Source organism: Capricornis sumatraensis, chromosome 9 (genome assembly GCF_032405125.1).
Source record: "Capricornis sumatraensis isolate serow.1 chromosome 9, serow.2, whole genome shotgun sequence".
In the NCBI taxonomy this organism is placed as follows: Eukaryota; Metazoa; Chordata; class Mammalia; order Artiodactyla; family Bovidae; genus Capricornis; species Capricornis sumatraensis.
Window position 1 is genome coordinate 79,137,964 of NC_091077.1, and position 19,521 is coordinate 79,157,484.

A 19,521-nucleotide genomic window follows, 5' to 3' on the forward strand; every position below is an offset into this window, starting at 1 on the left:
AAACTTATTTTCAACAGATATAGAGTCTGTCTGTTCTATCTTATTGGGAAGTCATCCCAGTAAAAACAAATTCATGGTGATTATTCTGAAATCAATCCAGAGGCATGGTCAGGGATTTTCAGCATACCTATTAAAGACCTGGGGTTCGCTTCCCAATCTAGACTAGGCATCGAACAGTAGAAGGCGGGACCCCCAGTCTTCCTCCCCACAGCACATGGCGGCAAGCACCTTGTACCCATGTGCCCTCCTGTTGGAACAGAAGCAGTGCCTGTCTGGCCCCTGTTGTGAGTGGAATGAAGCACAAAGACTCTGCCAGCCATGAGTGAGTTATGGAACTCTCCAGAACAGCGGTGAGAGGGACTGGACACCTTGGAAGTGACAAGCTTTCCCTGGTAATGTATAGTAGGAGTTCAGAAAAAGGAAAATGCAATCATTTCTTAAATACTTTGGGCCATTTTCCCCTCTCCCTCCCCTCCCCAAGAAGTCTGGACACGTTTTTATTTGGAAAGGTGCATTGTGGCATTTTATATCATTCCCTCCACCTATTAATAGCTCTGGCTGCCCCAGGTGCTCATTTTCAAGATGCCCTCAGAGAAGGAGGACTTCTGGCAGCCACTCCGCAGCTGACAGCTTCAGGGAAATGGCAGGTTTTAATTGATGTATTGTGGGCACTGTACTTTCTCTATCTCTCTTTAAAAAAAAAATGTGTGATGGGTTTCGTATCCTCCTAGGACCTATAGATTTTAATGTCAATTATTCCTCTTTTATTGGAACTTGTATGTTTGTGGCTGACTGATGGTATTACAGGCAGCTTTTTGTCTCCATGTGACACCAGACACCCATGTCTCTTTGAACACCTTTCTGGACAGGTAACAACCAACAGCGCCTGTATAGATTCTCATCAGATCAGCAAGTCGTACTGAGGACTTTTTAAATTAGCTGCCTGCCGTTAGTTAGTAATTACAATGAGATGAAATTGGAAAGGGTGGCTGGAAGGCAGGAATAGGAAGTACCAGAATTTCTCATTTCAAAACCCAGCCCTGGCGGCAGCTCTCTGAGTATCCCTGAGGGACCCCACATTCCCCAGATCAACAGTTGCGTGGACATTGGCTCCAGGAGCCATTCCCTAGTATTCTGGCTGGTTGCCTATTTTGTGATGAAATGAGGGTATTTCCCAAGAGTTTCAAAGAATGCCAGCACCACCATCACTTTGCCCAGCAAAGCCACTGCCTTTATATCAGCTTCCACATAGAGCTCCATCTGACACCCTTCCCCAAATAGAGAGTACAGGGGGATTTCTTACTTCCTCAATTTCCCTCAGCATTCTTATAGATCATTAAAAAAGTAAAAGAAAAAAAAAAAAAAAAACTTTGTTCCTATGTAAATTATATACCATAAAATTTACCCATGAGTCTACAATTTATGATTTTTTGTCAAATTCCTAGAGTTGTACAGCCATCAACATGCTCTAGTTTTAGAACATTTCTGCCATTCAGAAATTCCCTACTGCTCATTTCCTGGTAATCTACACTTCCACTCTCAGCTCTCGGTCCGTACTAACCTACTTTTTTGTCTCAATGAGTGTGCCTTTTCTGGACATTTCTAACCAATGGAATTATATAACATGCAGCATGATATTTTTGAGGTTCGTCCATGTTGTAGTGTGTACCAGTAGTTCAGTCCTTTCTGTGACTGAATAGTATTCCGTGGGCACAAATGTTTCACCTTGTCTGCGTCCATCCACCGGTTGATGGATATTTGGATTATTCCTAGTTGTGCGCTATTTTGCTTTTATGAAAATTTGTATGCATTTCTTTGCATGGACCTCTTAACTGCCACTTATTAAATGCTCATGTGCTCCAAGCTATGCTCATCAGCTTCAGTGCATCCTTTTGAGACTTCACAACTGATAATACAAGAATTTTAATCAGGAAACCGAGGCTTAAAAGAGCATGCTCACTTGGAAAAAGTGTTTCTGGGGCCAAAATTCAGATTATGCTCCTTCCACCACGCCTGGCAGCCTCTCTAACAGAAAAGCAGGCATTTGCACTGCACTTTCCACTACAAACCCCATTGCCCGCCCTCTAGCCACATCAAAAGTCCCCAGTGTAGCCACTTTAAATGGATTTGAGGTTTGCAAATCTGCCCTAGGATTCCCTCACCTAAAAGTATCATCATCTAAATTTTAGCAGGTCACTTCCAACTCAGTTTTAACATTGATACATAGACCAGTGCAAATGTATCAGTTTTCTATCTTATGCTTAGCACAGGATAGGCAGTGTGAGAATTCAAAAGATGAAGGACAAACATGGCCCCTGGAGAGCTGCATGATGGAAGCACACCGCTCATCTATGTGGAATCAACTACACGTGTACTGAGAGCTCTGATTAGTTAAAAACCTTTGCTAATATGCAGACCACTTACAACTCATATGGCACCTGCCTATTTCCTTCTTGAGTTATGTGGCCACTGTGGAAGAGAATTACTAATATATAATATGAAGAGGGCTGGACTCAGTGCAATTAGTGAGCTGCTCAAAAGATATTCTGTGGAAACATAGAGACATTAACATCATTATGTTATTGATGAGGCAGTTTATTTTTTCATGTTTCCCAGCTGGATAATTAGATAATCTACAGCTTCCCCTAGAGACTGTAGTCATATACACACATTTGCACAAGTGTGCATGTGTGCACACATACAGAGTGGAGGTGGAAGAGGATTATATTTTTTTCTCTTTCATACATCTGATAAATCTTTATGAAACACCCATAATGTTCCAGGTCAAATGTAAGGCATGCGGGTTTTATCAGGGAGCAAAACTAGAGTTCCCTGACCTCTGAGAGCTTACAGTATTACAAGGAAGATGAAGGTTATAGATTAACCTTCCCCCCAACCAAAAAAAAAGTCCATGTGTTGAATCCCTAATCCTCAGTGTGATGGCAGTTGGAGGTAAGGCCTTTGGGAGGTAATTAGGTTTAGATGAGCTCATGAGGGTGGAGCCTCCATAATGGGGTTAGTGCCCTTATAAGGGGATGAAGAGACTAGAACGCAGCTGTTTCTGTCTTCACGGTGTGAGGCCAAGGTGGGAAGGCACTTTACAAAGCAGGTGCTGAGGTTACTGGAGTTGAGCAGAGTTCACCTGAGTTCACTGTGGCACCCTGTCCCACACTTCCAGTCTCCAGAGCTGTGAGAAGTGAAGGTCAATGGTTTGAGCTACCCAGTTTTGGGTATCTGTTATAGCACCCTGAGCTGCCAAAAAACATGGGTATTCAGTAAATAGATAAATCATTGAAATAATGGGAAAAGCCATGAAGAAACAGAATATGTCAAGAGGACATGCCTGTCAGGGACAGAAGACAGTGGGCTTATGCTCAAATTTGCATTAAAATAAAATGAATAACCAAGCAAAACAAAAAATCAGAACATCACCTCTCTGGGCAATGTATGAAGAATTAGCAGGGCGCAAGTGATACATCCCATTGGCTTTGAGTATGGGCCTGGCAGGATAAATGGAGAGAAATAGTCACATTTAAAAATGTAAAAGCTTTCCTTCTGTGTCTTTTTTAATAAATATTCCGCAAATCTTCCGTAAAGATTGGCAATTTCTCTATCAAGCCTGGGTAACCTAATATATCAATTCTCCATTTTCCCTGCCCACGTTAGTGATAACATATCTTCCATTAACCTATGCTGAAAGAGCCATTTCTATTTTAAAAATCTATTTATGTTCCCCTATAACTTTCTCAAAGATATGCCTCTGGGCTGTAAAACCTCAAGCTTATAATTCAGCTGAAATGTGAATACTTTTGCCAAATTTTAGTAACATCAGTTGGGCCTTTTCTGACTCATTTCATCATGAGGATGTCTTCCCTTTGGGGAGAAAGGATCGTCTTTTATTTGAAGGGTTTAAAAACTGAATTTGCTTCTTGGTTCCTTGCTCTAGATTTGGTCTTCAATGTCAACCATATCCTATGACTTTTATTTTCAACTATTTCATGAATTAGAAAAACAACAGGTGGTTCTAGCTCTGAAGTTTCTTTTAATGAGGGTAGGTTCCTGTTCTTTGTTTTTACAGTCTTAAGTGGCACACTGCATTTCATTTCAGATGTTCTCTCTACCTTCTCAGTCTTTTTTCACAGTTCTTACAAAGCTTCTCTGGCTAATTCTTGTTACTTTCCAGTTGTCAGAAACCTTTAGTTACGTGATCATTTTTTCCTTAAAGATTTCTAGGATAAAAGTATAGTTTCACCTTTTATCATCTTCCCATTCCAGAGAATTCCTTTTTGAAAATTTACTACCCTATACTGCTTCCTACTGTAGAATTAGTTTTCTGTATTTCTTCCAGTTGCCTGTGGTCATTAACAGAATTTTTATCCATTAGGAAAAAATCTGTAGAATTCTTCCCACAGCACACTTAAATTATTTTACGGTATATATTGAGAAGCTTTTGTAATTCCATTATGTTTCATTGATCCCTGTTTAAGGTGTTGATATATAAAGACATTTCAATCTGTGAAAAGCTGCTGGTTTTTAATTAAGATAAGAACAATTCATGTTTTTGTGTGTTTGTGTATATATATTTCCATTTTTTAAGAGGAATGAAACATAATGATTTCATTACATGTCTATTGAAATTGAGTGTTACCTTGACTGTAACAATAGAGAAACTGAGGCAAAAGTGAAAAAAATTGTAATTTAGGACAAGAAGTATGCAAGGTGTTTATACTAAGAACTGACAGGAATAGGGTGATACATAAGACCGTGATTCCTGTCTTTAAAAACTTGCACTTGAGTAGGTTAGGGCAAAAAAAAAAAAAAAGGTTCAGATATTCATAATTAGAAGAATTGAAGGAAATAAAATGTGAAGGGAAGGGAGAGATCTGTTCATTTGGCTTAGCCGTGGTATGTGGAATCCTCGATCTTTGTTATGGCATGCAGGGTCTTTAATTGTGGCGTGTGGGTTCTTTTTACAGGATCTTTAGTTTTTGCATGCAAACACCTAATCATGGCGGGGGGATCTTGTTCCTTGACCAGGAGTTGAGCTGGACCTCCTACATTGGGAGTGCAAAGTCTTAGCCACCAGACTACCAGGAAAGTCCCCAAAGTGAGATTTATGAAGGCCGAGTAGCTCTACAAATTCAACACTGAGTCTTTACGGCCCACATCTTCCAGTTAGCATGAGAGGAGGGGGCAGCTCAGTAAGAGGAGCGGTGACTTGCATTAGCATTTGATATCTTTCTTTTCTGAGTGGGTATCTTTGTTTTTTTTTACCCTGAATCTCTTAGACCATCTAATAAGGATATCAATCCCCACCCCTTTTATGAAGAAGGAAATTCGGGGACAAATTGGGATCCAGAACTGGCTAGATCACTTGCTATGTTGCCCATTCTGGTAAAAATCATTGTCATCTGAATAATCTCCCTTTTCCTTTGATCAGGTATAGCAGACTTTGGTCAAAAGTAATGGAGATGATTTTTTTAAGTAAAAAGACATAATGGGGTTCTTTGCAGGACTGGTTCATTATTCAAGGGGAAGTTATCAATCTTCCTGGAGAACTCTAAAGTAGGAAGGATCCAGCCAAGGGACAAGTTTATTTACATGCTAAACTGACTTTAAAACCCCTGACAGAGGACTGGCACAGAATAGGTGCCAGTTCAGTTCAGTGCTCAGTTGTGTCTGACTCTCTGCGACCCCGTGGACTGCAGCACACCAGACCTCCCTGTCCATCACCAACTCCCGGAGTTCACTCAAACTCATCTCCATCGAGTCGGTGATGCCATCCCCCCATCTCATCCTCTGTCGTCCCCTTTTCCTCCTGCCTTCAATCTTTCCCAGCATCAGGGTCTTTTCAGATGAGTCAGTTCTTCGCATGAGGTGGCCAAAGTATTGGAGTTTCAGCTTCAGCATCAGTCCTTCTAATGAATATTCAGGACTGATCTCCTTTAGGATGGACTGGTTGGATCTCCTTGCAGTCCAAAGGACTCTCAGGAGTCTTCTCCAATACCACATTTCAAAAGCATCAATTCTTCAGCGCTCAGCTTTCTTTATAGTCCAACTCTCACATCCGTACATGACCACAGGAAAAACCATAGCTTTGACTAGATGGACTTTTGTTGGCAAGGTAGTGTTTCTGCTTTTTAATATGCTGTCTAGGTTTGTCATAGCTTTTCTTCCAAGGAGCGAGCATCTTTTAATTTCATTGCTACAGTCAACCATCTGCAGTGATTTTGGATAGGTTCTCAGTGAATGTAATTTCTCCATCCCTCTCCCCCTACTCTGGCCCCAGGATGGCTTTGTCCCATGTATTCCAGTTGGTGTTCCCATAAACATGCTTAGAGCCTCAAGGGCTTTAGTAACATCTCGGGGTTTGGGGATTCAATTATCAGAACAACATCTTTCTCCTTGACTCCTGACGTGCTGAGTAATTCTTGATGGTCGCTTTGCCCTTGACATCCAGCAGTGGTCCTCTTCTTTTCGTCTCCAGCATTCTCTGAAGTTGTGAGTCTGATTATAAAAGGGATAAATGTGTGTGGTGACCTAACATCTATCTTCTGCTGGGGTGATTGACGTACCATAGAGGCAGCTAATCACAGATGGGCAACTGGGATCTTGAAACCATGTGATATTAAAGTAATGTACCTACATTTCAATCTTTTCTCTAGACCTTGGGGAGTCTTTTTTTAGTAAAAATGATGTGGGTGGCTGATTCAATGTTATGGTAGATTCTAACTTCCACTCCCCTCCAGAAATATGTTTGGACTGATATTTTATTTCCAGGAGAGAGATAGAAGTTCTCCTTCTGTGTTATGGCTCTTCAGAAGATTTCTGAGAACTTAGGATTAACATTTTCTGATGCAATTATATCTTATTCCACCAGTGTTTCCAAAATTATGCTTTGGGATGGTCTTAGAGAAGATTTATAGGATAGGACAGCAGTATGTAACATGGAGGGAATCTGACTTGAATATGATATCATAAAAAAGGCTTCCCTAAAGAAGTAAACTGACTAATAGCAAGTAACCAGAGGAGGGGATGGGGGTGGGAGGGAGAGGAGGAATATATGTGGAGAGGGAGTAACAGAGTGAGTTCCAGGAGTGAAAGGATAAGGTTACTGGGACAGAGAGAGGGAGCAGGAGAGAAGCGTGAAACAGATCGGAAGAAGCAGGAAAGGTCCAGATCCAGCAAGGATTCCTGGGTCATCTTAAAGGGGTATGGACTCCATATGGAACTGTAGGGAACGCTGGGAAGCCAGGGAAGGATTTTGAAGGAGGGGTTATAATGATGAGATTTGTCTTTAAAAGATGATTTTGCCTACCATGTGGATAGAGGATTAGAGGGAGGAGCAAGAGTGACATGGAGAGAACCAACAGGAGGTGGTCATACTGTGAAAGTTGCAGTCATGGCAGAGAACAGCATGATAACGGGTCCCTTTGCCGCAAAAGTTCGCAGTAGAGTAAGGAAGTGAACGTACGTACCCATGTCATCATGCAGTATGTGATGTGCCACAGGAATTAAGGAAAATAAAAGGAGAAAAGGGAAAAGCCCCTTTTAGCAGAGGAAAATAAGGGAAATATCTTCTTATGTGTTGAACAGCAAATCCTATGACCTGAGGTTTGTTTATTTTGTTTGTTGCTTTTTTGCTCTTGTTTTGATTTTAGTTACAGCTGCCTCCAGGATAAGAAATCACTTCAAAAGTAGGGTTCCCACTGTTTCCGTTGTTTTTAAAGCTACAACACACACACATTTTATATTCAGTTTCACATTATCTTTGGCAGGCAGTGGAAAGCAGGTTTTGGTTAATTTCCTTTTAGAAAGGAGTAAGTGAGTTTCCCATTCCTTGTCCAGGTCACCTGTCTGTCAGTACAGTTGGGTGGGTTTAGAGACAAATCTTCTCCTTGTAGAACAGGGGTCTCCCCAAGCCCTACAGACATGGATCAGTACCCGTCCATGGCCTGTTGGGAACCGGTCTGAAAGTGGGAGGTAAGTAGTGAGCAAGTCAGCTAGGCTTGATCTGTATTTACAGCCGTTCCCATTAATACCTGAGCTCTGCCTCCTGTCAGAGGAGTGGTGGCATTAGATTCTCACAGGGACACAGCACATTTCAGGTGTCACTGTCTCCCATCACCCCCAGATGGGGCCATCTAGTTGCAGGAAAACAAGCTCAGGGCTCCCACTGATTCCACATTATGGTGAGTTGTAGAATTGTTTCGTTATGTGTCACAGTGTGATAATAATAGAAATACAGTGCACAGTAAATGTGATGCACTTGACTCATCCTGAAACCATCCCCTCTCCTCAGTCTGTGAAAAAATTGTCTCACGAAACTGGTCCCTGGTGGCAGAAAGGTTGGGGACCACTGCTGTAGAGGGCATACTGCTGCCAAGTCAACAATGTGGGCACACGGGCAAATGGAAGGGATATTATGCTTTGACCCTGAGACATCTGAAAGAGATTACGGGTAGAAAGACCTGTACAATGTTCTGCTATAGCTCTTGGGGTCCCTTCTTGAAACAGCCCTCTGAAACTCCATTCTGCTTTTCACTCCTCAGTTCCCCAAATCTTCATCTAGCTCTCTTGCACTGGGGATGCCTAATCCAGTGCGCTGATTTGCTGTAATGGAAAAGCTACCAAACTCCACCGGTGAATCTCTTTGGAAAAGAAATAGGCTAGGTTTTCCTGAGCTCATGAGAAAGATAACTTCCATTTGGCCATATAGAAAGGCATTGAGAAAGTTCTCGCTCATGATTCCGTATTGGCTTAACTTTCAGCTCCATCTGAATGTGAGCGTGGTAAGTCATTTAAGCTCTCTGAGTTTCTTTGGAAAAATAAGATGGTTAGGCTGATTGATCATCCAGGTGTTTTTCACTCTTTAGTTCCAGATATATTTCCATCCAGGAGAGCTGTGAACTAATTTTTCAGAAGGCTCTTTAGCCTCCGGATAACGGCAAGTGTTTAGTTATATGGGTCTATACGCCAGAGAGTGCTTGTCTCTATGTATGCTTCATACTAATGTCAGAGGAAAAAAGGAGAGAATTCCTTTAGTCCTCTAAGTATCTGAAAAATGCATTTGGACCAAGAAAGTAGGTAGCTCCTTGAAAATGAATTTTGACTGTGCCTGGTGGTTTGTAAGATTGCAGAAATGGCATATCTGGGCTAAGGAAGATTAAAAAGTCTCCCATGGTTTGCACTCTGAGACCACACCCAGAAAATTCTGTTCTGTATGATATGATGCAATTTAAAGATGCTGACAAATCTGAATCAAACACGATAAAGATGAAAAATCTGGGAAAATTGCCATATAAGGAGAAGTTGTTAAAAATGGGAAAGGCTTGTTCTTAAAGACTTAGGGATACATTACAGCTGTCTCAAATATTGTGTAGAACTGTCAGGGGAAGAGAAATGAGACTTACTCTGCTCTGTCTTTCCTATTAGGCTTGGGGTAAATCAATGGAAATTTCAGGGAGCTTAATTTGGGCTTGGTGTAGAGAAGAAATTTCTGACAACAGCATCTAACCAAGAATGGAAGGGGACCTAGTTTGTCTTGCATGGAGGAGTAGTAAGCAAGAGACTGGATGTTAATAATACTGATCATAAGAGGCAGTGATTCAAGTATTTTTGCATGTATTAACTCAACCTTTATAACCCTGCTTTGACGTAAGTTTTTTTTTTTTTTATCATTCCCATATTACAGATGGAAAAACTGAGGCACGGTATGGCCACGCCACTGTCTAAGGTCACACAATTAGTAGGTGACAAACCTGGGATTTGACCTGTCAGTCTGACGGTAGAGTCCACAGGCTTAACTGTGCTGCTATATCGCTTCATAGGTGGGCATCACTTAGAGGATCTGTGGCTATGTGAGTTTCTAAGGTGTTTAAAGCATCCACAAGTGGCAGTGAGTTCTGTGGTGGGATGTCACACATTGAGAGGTGCCTTTCTGCATGTGCACCCAGAGCCCTTGGGCTTGAACCTCCATGCCCAGTTGGTCGTTCCTCTGTAGGCACACGTAGCCGTTCACCTGCCTTCCCCACGCCATCTGGAGTGGGGCTTCATTGTTTCTTGGTAGAATTTTCTTTGCCGTATCAATGTCATCCACTTCAGCAGCCATGACATGCCATTCCTTTACAAAAGTAAAAAAAAAAAACATATCCCAAAATATCGCAAAGAAAAATAGCCCTGTGCTCTGGGTACACAAGCTACAACTCAGCCTTTCTTCCAGACGTGATGGAGAGCTGTGTGTCGTCGTCTCTCCCAGAGACTGTGCCTGATAGGAATGTTTGCGAGAGGTCTTGCCTTAATCAGCCCGTTGACAGTTAGGAACCACAAGACATAGGAAGTACTTTCTAGTACAGAAAGGAGAGCAAGAGAATCCCTTTTAGACCTGATAGGATCTAGCTAGACCAAGAAGGAGAACCGACCCCACTTCACATACAGGTGCTTTAAAATAAGTTGACAACAGGTAGTTACCGTCAAAGTATGCCATGTTGTCAATCACATTTCCTCCTTCTGGATTTGAACACTTGTTTTTCTTGAGGGAAGATGATACGTGAACATTTTATGGCATCCATCAACAGGAATGTGCTCATGGTCTCAAATAAGGGTTTCCAGCCTTCTGAAACCAATTACTTCTGCCTAAGTAGAAATGCCAAAGCAGAGATGTCAGCAACTAAGAGAGTAATTGTTTTAAATAATAATAAATACACCCAACGATGCCTTGCAACAACTGCAGTTGTACACGCACGCACACACACACACACACACACACAAACCGTTTTAAGAGATATTTTTAAAAGTCTGTGTCAAACAACGTTAACCCAGAGAGATGCAGAAATGTCAGACGCATTACATGCGCAGGACTTGCAGTTGGCATTTGGCTGCCAGCGGGGGAGGCGACTCCCGCTACTAATTCCTCAGGAACCTCATGCTGTGTCTGTCTACAGGGAAGGGAAAGAAAAGGGAGCGGGCGGGAGAGCAGACAGTGGGATGATGTTTTTCCCTCGCAGCTGGAGAAGACCTCAGCTGTGGCAGGCTGGGACTGCTGGCGATTTTCTGTAGTTAGAGGGGACCGCCGAAGGACTGGCAGCCCGTTCCCAGCTTATGCCAATGGTGAGCCAGTCTCTGCTGATCATCAGCGTGGCTGGCACAATTGAGCGCAAGCTAGATCGCCTCTCATGGAGACACGGCCATGCCTCACCCCTGCCCACGACCCCTCTCCGTGGGAAGGTGGTGATGGAGACTCCGGGTAAGGATATCGGACATCACATGCATGCAGATGGGGCTTCACAAGGACCTTTCCGAATGGACAGGGGAGCGGGACCGTTTCCTTGAACCCTTCAGTGGGTGTGGAGGGGAGGACGTATGATGGTTGCTTCTGCCCACAGCTCTCTTAGAATAGCCGTGGCCTCTTGCCACCAGTGTAATTTCTAATTCCTATCGGCCTGTGGGTCTGCAGGGTGTTTTTCTGTGACCTCCATGATGGCTGCCAGGTACAGCGTCAGAAAAATATCCTGTGAATGTAGATAGGGATCGACTAACTGTAAACATCTGTTGAGTCAAGCATCTTAGGCCTGTTGCCGAAATAGAGTTTCAAGGGACTCTCTCTTCGTCTGTCACGTTCTTTCACCCTCCGGAGACCTCTCTGTGGGAGTTCTCTTTGCACTGATTGGCTTCACCCTTGATTGTGGCTCTGCATCGAGGGGTTTTTAAAAAACTGGCAAAAAGGTAGAGAGGGGAACTGATTGATTCTAGTGACCAAACTTTTCTTCGAAACATGGAAGATTCTTGCGATCTGGATCTGGTATTTAGCATGCCAAACAGGTTTTTAAGAAACCCCTGGTGTCTTCCGCTGCAGGTGCTGAGTCTGTTGATGTGTCTTCAGGTGTACCATTTGCCTTCAGAGAGCACACTGCTGTCACAGCGGTTTAAATAAAGTCAGAATAATCCCTTGCTTTTCAGGGCAAACTATGTTTACAGAGTTCCCTCACTTCTTTTACCGAATTGATCTCATTTTATCAGTACATCCACCCTGTGTGGTAGGCATTACGATTGTTATCAGCTCCATTTTGCAAAGGAGGAAATTAAGGACAAAGGACTCTCCCAAGGTTATACAGCTACTAAGCCGCTGTGTTGGTATTTCAGCCCACTCCATGCCTCAGGCTTTGAGTTATAGGTGGTAGAGGCACAAACACAAACGTAGATTCCTGCTCCCTTAGTCTCTAACATATTTTGCCATTTTCCTTGCTTGACCTGCTTCCTGCTCTTCAGGTCGCAGTAAGGACAGGTGTGGAGAGAACAAGCTCAGTTTGAGCATGCGCTGCCTCCCTAGCCTCAGGCGTGCACACACGTATTGACGTGCATACACACACATGCCCGCATATGCACACACTTTGCTCCCTGGATGTAGGGGCCCTGAGATACTGTGATTTCCTCTCATTAAAGAAGCAAATCATTAGTAAATCTGATAGGAGGTTAATATTCCCTATCATGAGTCTAGAGAAAACAAAAGGCTGATTCTGTAATAGTGTGATTTCACTGAGATTTGTTTGAGTAGAAGGAATTAGGGAAAGCTGAGGGGAATACAGTATCCTTCAGATCATCACACATAGGGTCCTGCAGCCTTTGAGAACAGGCAGGTGTGTTTCCAGCAGCTGGGGAGGGCAGATGCCCTCATGGAGCCTAGCGCTCTATCAAGAACTGGCCAGCCGGAGTCCTTGAGAGCTAACACCCACTCATGAAGTACATTCCAGGAGCCCTTTCTTTGTGTGTGTGGTTTTTCTTTCTTTTTTTTTTTTTTTTTTTTTGGACTGCATTTTGTGGCATGTGGAATCTTAGTTCCCCCACCAGAGATCTAACCTGTGCCCCCTGCAGTGGAAGCATGGTATCCTAACTAGTGACCACCAGGGAATTCCCTAGAAGCACTTCTTTCCCCTAAGTTATTTATTTTTTATTGGAGCATGATTACTTTATAGTATTGTGTTGGTTTCTGCCATACAACAACATGAATCAGCCATAGGTATATATAATGCCCCCTCCCTCTTGAACTCCCTCCCACCCCATCCCAGCCATCTAGGTTGTCACAGAGCACCAGGTTTGAGCTCCCTGAATCATTACAGCAAATTCCCACTGGCTACCTATTTTACACAAATGGTCATGTATGCATTTCCATGCTTCTCTCTTAATTCATCCCACCCTCTCCTTCCCCCACTGTGTCTACAAGTCTGTCCTCTATGTTTGTGTCTCTGTTGCTGCCTTGCAAATAGGTTTATCAGTCCCATCTTTCTAGATTCCATATATTTGCATTAATATACTACATGTTAATGGTATTTGGATGAGCTGCATAGGATTCAGGCAGATACGATCCCCTCCTCCCAACCGCTCCCTTCAGCTGCTGCCTCCCAGCGTCCGCATTCAGGCCCAACAGTGTGTGTCCACTGGCTCTTTGTGAGAGCGCAGGGATGGAGCTTGGCACAGGCTCCCACTAAAGGGGGCAGGATCCCTCTTCAGGTTTACCAAGTATGTAGTACCCTTAGGTACCTTTGCTTCCGCTGCGGAAAGAGAGTGAGGGATTTCACATTACGCCGCCGCCTTTGGCATGACAACTTCGTATTCTCAAGCCACCTTCTTAGATCACTGAACGATGCCCCGGTTACTTTCTGGAGCAGACAGATGCCCTCCCAGCTCAGCCACAGTCTGCCTTCATGCTTCATCCACTTGCACATGTAGAAATGATGCAGAATATCACCCGAGTTGGTGGGGGCTGTCTTTTCAACTTTCTTTTTTGAAGTTATTCCTTAAAAAAATCTCTTGAGACATAGGTGGCGGGTGGATTCATCAAATCTTAAAATGTCAGAGCTGGAAGGCAGCATAAATTGCATGTGGTCCAATTGTCTCATTATAATGATGAAGAAATCAAGTCCCAGGGAGGTTGAGGTTTGTCCCAGTTTATCACGATAATGACTGTGTTCCATATTTTCCCTTTGTCCTTCACGCGCCCCTCCATCTCTCAGGACCTTGCTCTCCATCCTGAGAGCTGACCACAGGGGCTGCATCAGTGGGTGCCCTTGTCCTCTGGCTGCCAACTGTTTACTCAGTGGGAACAGATCAGAGGATGGAGGAGAGGGAAGCACGTACTTACTACCAGCTTCCTCTTTGTCATGGGGCCAGGGGCTGGCTATTTCTCTGTCCCCAAGATGCAAGTCCTCTCAGATGGCCCACTCCATATAGTGTTCTCTTTCCGATTCTCCTCTTCACTCCCTCCCCTTACTCCTGGACGGTGCTGGCAACTTCCCTCTTTGGCCAGCCTGGGAACACTGCACCAACCCTCCTGTTTTCCCTGAACCCCAACCACGGCTTCTAAAATAAGCTACTTGATAAACTCTCCTCACGTGACTCGGTGTGTGTGTCATCCGCTTTCAGGTTGTGACCTTGACTGGCACTGACCTTGACTGAGCTGACATCACAGCCCAGCTGGTTCTCCTTCTCCTGACCCCTCCTTTTTAGTCCTTGAACCATACTGCTTTTGTGATGGATAGCTTCATACTTGGCACACATACATCATCCCTTATAAATACATATTGCTAGTTGCTGTGAAAAGTATTAGCGTTCAGGGGTTAAAATCATGGGTTCAGAGTCTGGAGTTCAGATCCCAGTTCTGCCACCTGCTAGTTGCTTCTTAACTAGCGAGTTACTTATCCTCATTCATAACTAAAAGGCTATGGTGACAGTTAAATGATGTCAGTGTGTTCAGAGGGCTTAGTATACTTATGTGTTTTGAATTAAACGTTCATAAGTGCCCAGCCCATGGTAAATGTTCCGTAAGTGTTAGCTTTTACCAGTGTTGGCTCTTCATTAGGACTCGCATTCCGCACACGGAGACATTGATTAGGACTCCATTTCTGAAAATGGGACATGTGCAGATTTTCCTGAGCCTTGCACAGTGTCATAAAATTTCATGAGGATAAAGTCCTCAGTTCCCAGGAATGCTGAAGAGTAGTGGGGACGTTCTGGGGAGGGGGGGAATGTGAGTCTTGGGGTTGCGAGGACAGATGGAACAGGAATGCAGATAGCACCCTGAGGGACACGCCTGGATGTGCCTGGAAGCTATGCTGGGAGGGGCTAAGCTGCCTGGGAGGGGCACGAATGGCTCCCTTCCGGCAGGGTGGGGTCACTTCCCAGCTGGCGGACCTGAGGGGAGACCATGGGCTCTGTTGCTTGAAGGAGACAGTCATGAACCTGGGGGTTCCTGCAACACGAACGACACAAGAGCTTTCCAGAGATGCTGACAAGCCCCCATTTGGAGACAGGATTTCTTTAGTTCTAGAGTGTGAAACAAAGCATCGGTTTCTTTCTTTTTAAAAAAAGAGATTTTGTTTTTCAGATGTTTATTCTTCCTTTGGAATTTTTGATGACTATCCAGAGATGTGAAATGGGCTATATGTTAGTGTGACCATCCTGGAGAAGAGTTGTGGGGTGTTTGGAGAGAGAGACTGGACCGTCCTAAACAACTTAAGTAGAATGTGAGGCTGGCTCCTACCCCATCAAAACTCTGAGTGGTACATTTCATCCTCCTGGCTTTACTCCCGGTCTCCCCGGAGGTGTGCTGAGTCCTGGCTTCCCTGACTTACATCCAGTGCCTTCTCTCCTGTCGTTAAATAGGAGACTGGGACATGCCTCTGGAAGAAAAGGAAATAAAGTCATCTCATCTCCTGTTGCCCAGTGACAGCTCTCTGTTATTACTTTATGTCAGACAAGGAGAGAATTTAATACCCTGTCAGAGGCCATGGGATCCAAGGAGGAAGCTCATGCTGTCCCATCTCTGCAATTCAGGCTCTGGTCCTAACATATCCCCTTTTCCCCTTTGACCAGGGTTTTGATTTCTGATCCAGCAGGTTGTTAACCCTGGAGCCGACGATCAGGTGTGTTGAGGTTGCCCAAAACGCCCTTGATGGAGTGACTTGTAAATAAACCTCAGTCCCTGGTCAGTGTGCGCCTCACTGCCACAGCTGGCCTCTTGCCACTCTGTCCACAGTGGATGTCCACACTCCTGCCCAGCCAGGGACCCGCTGAGCACCCCTGTGGCACAGTGTCCAGGACTGCCTGTGGCTAAGATCCTGAGTGAACATACCCTCCTTTCTAAACTTGCTGCTACACCTCTTTTCAGTCTCTCTCTCTCTCTGTCTTTTTTTTTTTTAATTTGGCCATAGGGCTTGTGGGATCTTAGTTCCCTGACCAGGAATCAATCCTGTCCCCCTGCATTGGAAGCTTGGAGTCTTAACCACTGGGCCACCAGGGACGTCCCTCTTTTCAGCCATTTTTTAAAGGAACCTTCTCAGTGAGTCCTCTCCTGAACGTGCTGTTTAAAAGTAAATTGCTCTTTCTCCCATCCAGCCCCCTCACTTTCAATCCCCTTTACCTTGTTTTGTGTGTTTAATTTTTATCTTTCTTTTCTTTTTTTTTTCCCCCAGTTCATGACACTGAGTTTCAGACACGCTATGAAATTACTTATTATGTTATGGTTTCTTCGCCTCTACCCAATGATACATAAGTTAGGGCAGGAAAACTCCCTAACTGCCCCAGTAGGGCAGGAAACTCCAGCTAGTTTGTTCAGAAATATGTCCTTCAGGCCTAGGATGGTACCTGGTACATGGCAGGCTCTCTGTGAATATTTTGCAGAATGAATGACTAAACAAGCATCCTGAGAAGGCCATGGCAAGAAATTCCTTAACTCTAGGAAGAGGTCCGGTGCTGTGTTTCTCTACCTTGGGGATGATGAACTGCTATTAAGAAAAATCATTCAAAAATCGGATTCTATGAAAATTTCAGTATCAGTGCAAAAGAAAAACTTTATAATGGATACATGGTTTAGCTTTCGATTATTAAATTGAAAACACGAGATTAAAATCCCCAAGTATCACATGACCCCTACAAAATGCCCTGGAGGCTTCTGATCGAGGGCAGCAGTGGCCTGATATGAAGCATCAGGACCCACCCCGGCCGCCCTCTGAGGATACTGGCGTCTCCACTTGGCTTCCTGAGTTTCCCAGCAGGTGTTCCAAGCTCGGGCCCTTGACAATCCCCCTTTCCACCGCAGAGGCATCCAGCAATGATCATGCATCCTCCAGGCCAGAGTCTGCAAGTGCCAGCCAGGCCACATCTAGCAACATCACTGATTGGAAGTTTCCACTTTGAATCTTCAGCCTGCTTGCACCAATGAGCTGAGGGCTGCAGGAACCAGCTCCTGCGGCTGGGAAGAATTAAGCAGACGTGCAAGTACGCCTGACTTGGGGCTAGCCTGAGGAACGTGAAGTTCTTGATTCTCAGATGGTTTTTTGGAAGGAAATCAAAGTGACTTATTTTCCATCTTTCTCACACACAGAGTATGCGCATGCATACATAAATCTAAGGTTGTTTACAAATGAACTACAAATCTGAGCAGCTTTTTAGGAGGAAAAAAAGTCTCCTCCTGCCACATCCACAAACATCCTTATTCTGCTTGTAGGTGTGGGAGCAGCTAGTCCCATCTAAGATCTGGTTTTTGTCTGTATAACCCCATTAGCACTTCTTTATCCCATAGAAGAAATTTCATTAAAGAGCAACAAGAATGCACAATGCTTGCGATGGCCAATCATTTTCTCTGGGTTACCCCCTCCCCTTATCTTTGTGCATTTATTTCCTCAGGCGATGCAAGACCCTCTTGGATTTAAGTGGGTGCCCCAGTCTGCAGAGTTCTGGTTGTCAGCAGGCAGTGGTAAGGTTAGGGATGAGAAGTCAATTTTAGATGCTCTACTAGTATCGATCTCCGTTTATCAGAAAAGGTGTTGCTGTGCTGGTTTGCTTCTTTGCTTAGGCAAAGGCTTTGGCAGATTTATGACCCCAGGATATTCAATCTGTTATAAAGTAGCGTCGACATTCAAGGTGCCATTCCCATTACTTTAACCCAGTTTTAGAAACATCCAACTCAAGAGGCTTCATTAAGTTTACATAGAGGTTGCAAAGCAATCAGAATTCCTCCTACAGTTGTTACCAGAAGAATCATCATAAGACCTCTCTATCTTAGCCTCCAAAAGCTGCTGTCTTTGGGGATAAAGAATGACTGCCACACAGGAAATACTTTGCCAAAATCCAATTGAACTGTCAGAGTTTTGTTTTGTTTTTCCCCTTCCTGCCTTGATTCCTTTTCCATTATCACTGATTATCTAGCTTGTAAAGTCCATGTTCACACTTTCTCTTTGGCCTGCCTTCTCCCTCCAGAGCAATTCTAGTAATCAGTTCTCTGGCCCTAATGCACATGTTATTAAATATCACCACTCCAAGTCCCAAAGAGTTTACTCCAACTCTCTCATTGAAGGCCATCCATGCAAGACTTGCTGTTTAGAGAAAAATGGGGTTTAAGCAAGTGCATGCTTTAAAAGATGTTTTTAAAAAGTGCTTCTTGAGGTAGATTGGTTTGTGTTCCATCCTGCCTGCTGTGATCATTTTATCTCTCACCTACACAGGCCACAGAAAGCACAGCTTTTACCAAGGGCTTTTCCCAGGTCCCAAGTCAATGTCATTCTGTCCTTTGCATTACATTCTTTATGCTGAGAGTTTGAAATGGCAGCCTAGAGCTCCCAAGCGATCAGCAAATGTCAAGTGTCCCCAAGCACAGAAACCAGCTGAGATACGGAGGCACTGTAGGCTAAAGGGGGATTGTATTATTGTTAGGTTTCTGGTGGGATGAGGAATAGAGAAAAAGGGGAAAAAGGAAAGAAGATGCCTCGCATAGACACAAAGACCACATCTTCAGTTACTCAGCATCTTTCAATAACCAAAGTCGTGCTAACACCACATTTGGAGGCAGTTTGCTAATTTCATTACCAGCCTTGCCTTGAATAAATGTTAACTGGCAGTAGGTACTTCTAACTTTTCGTGAATTTGTTTTAATGCCTGGAATATTTCTCCCATGTAGGCTGAACTTCCCCTCACTTTAAATTGTCTGTTTAATTAAGCCTTCCCCAGCTCTCCAACTTGTTGAGCTTGACAAGCATTAATCTACAAAGAGCATTATTTTTCGTTGTTTTTTTTTTTTCTTTTTTTTACCTTTTCTTACTTTCCTTTTTCTCTTTTTTGCTTTAGCCCTCTCATACTTGGCTGGCGTAGAAGCCAATGAACAACAGAAAAGCAATACACTGTTAATCTGGGCTTTCTAGGGGGAAAGTCTGAATCCAGTTAAAGTCTGAATTTCCAAGCTATTCCCATTGATGGTCTGTGTTGTCTCTTTATTTTGGCTTCTTAACGTAGGCATCTTTAGATAGGGTCTGGCCAAGAGAGAGAGAAATGCTGGGAAATTCTCAATTTCATGTTCCAGCTGTGGCAAAAAGAAAAAAAAATCATCATTGGGGGTAAATTTGAGAGGCTGCTGAGTTTTCCTTCTACTTCTTGTACTCGGATTTGACACTCCAAGCTGCTATCTGCTTTTTTTCATGTCTCCGTCCAGATTTTACTTCTCCCGGGAAATTTTCAGTGACCGCCCCCCCCCGC

General features: G+C 43.8%; 1 protein-coding gene across 9 annotated transcripts in view; it reads left to right on the forward strand.

The window, feature by feature from the left end:
• Nucleotides 1-19,521, forward strand: part of TENM2 (teneurin transmembrane protein 2) — a 1,060,439-nt gene that overhangs the window by 491,011 nt on the left and 549,907 nt on the right. The window contains exon 1 of one of the 9 annotated variants that reach the window (XM_068980699.1): nt 11,107-11,245. The exons of the other annotated variants lie outside the window; for them this stretch is intronic. Coding sequence (XP_068836800.1) covers nt 11,107-11,245 — 139 coding nt within the window. Of the gene's footprint in view, nt 1-11,106; nt 11,246-19,521 lie in introns of those variants that run through there. 9 annotated transcript variants of the gene reach the window in all.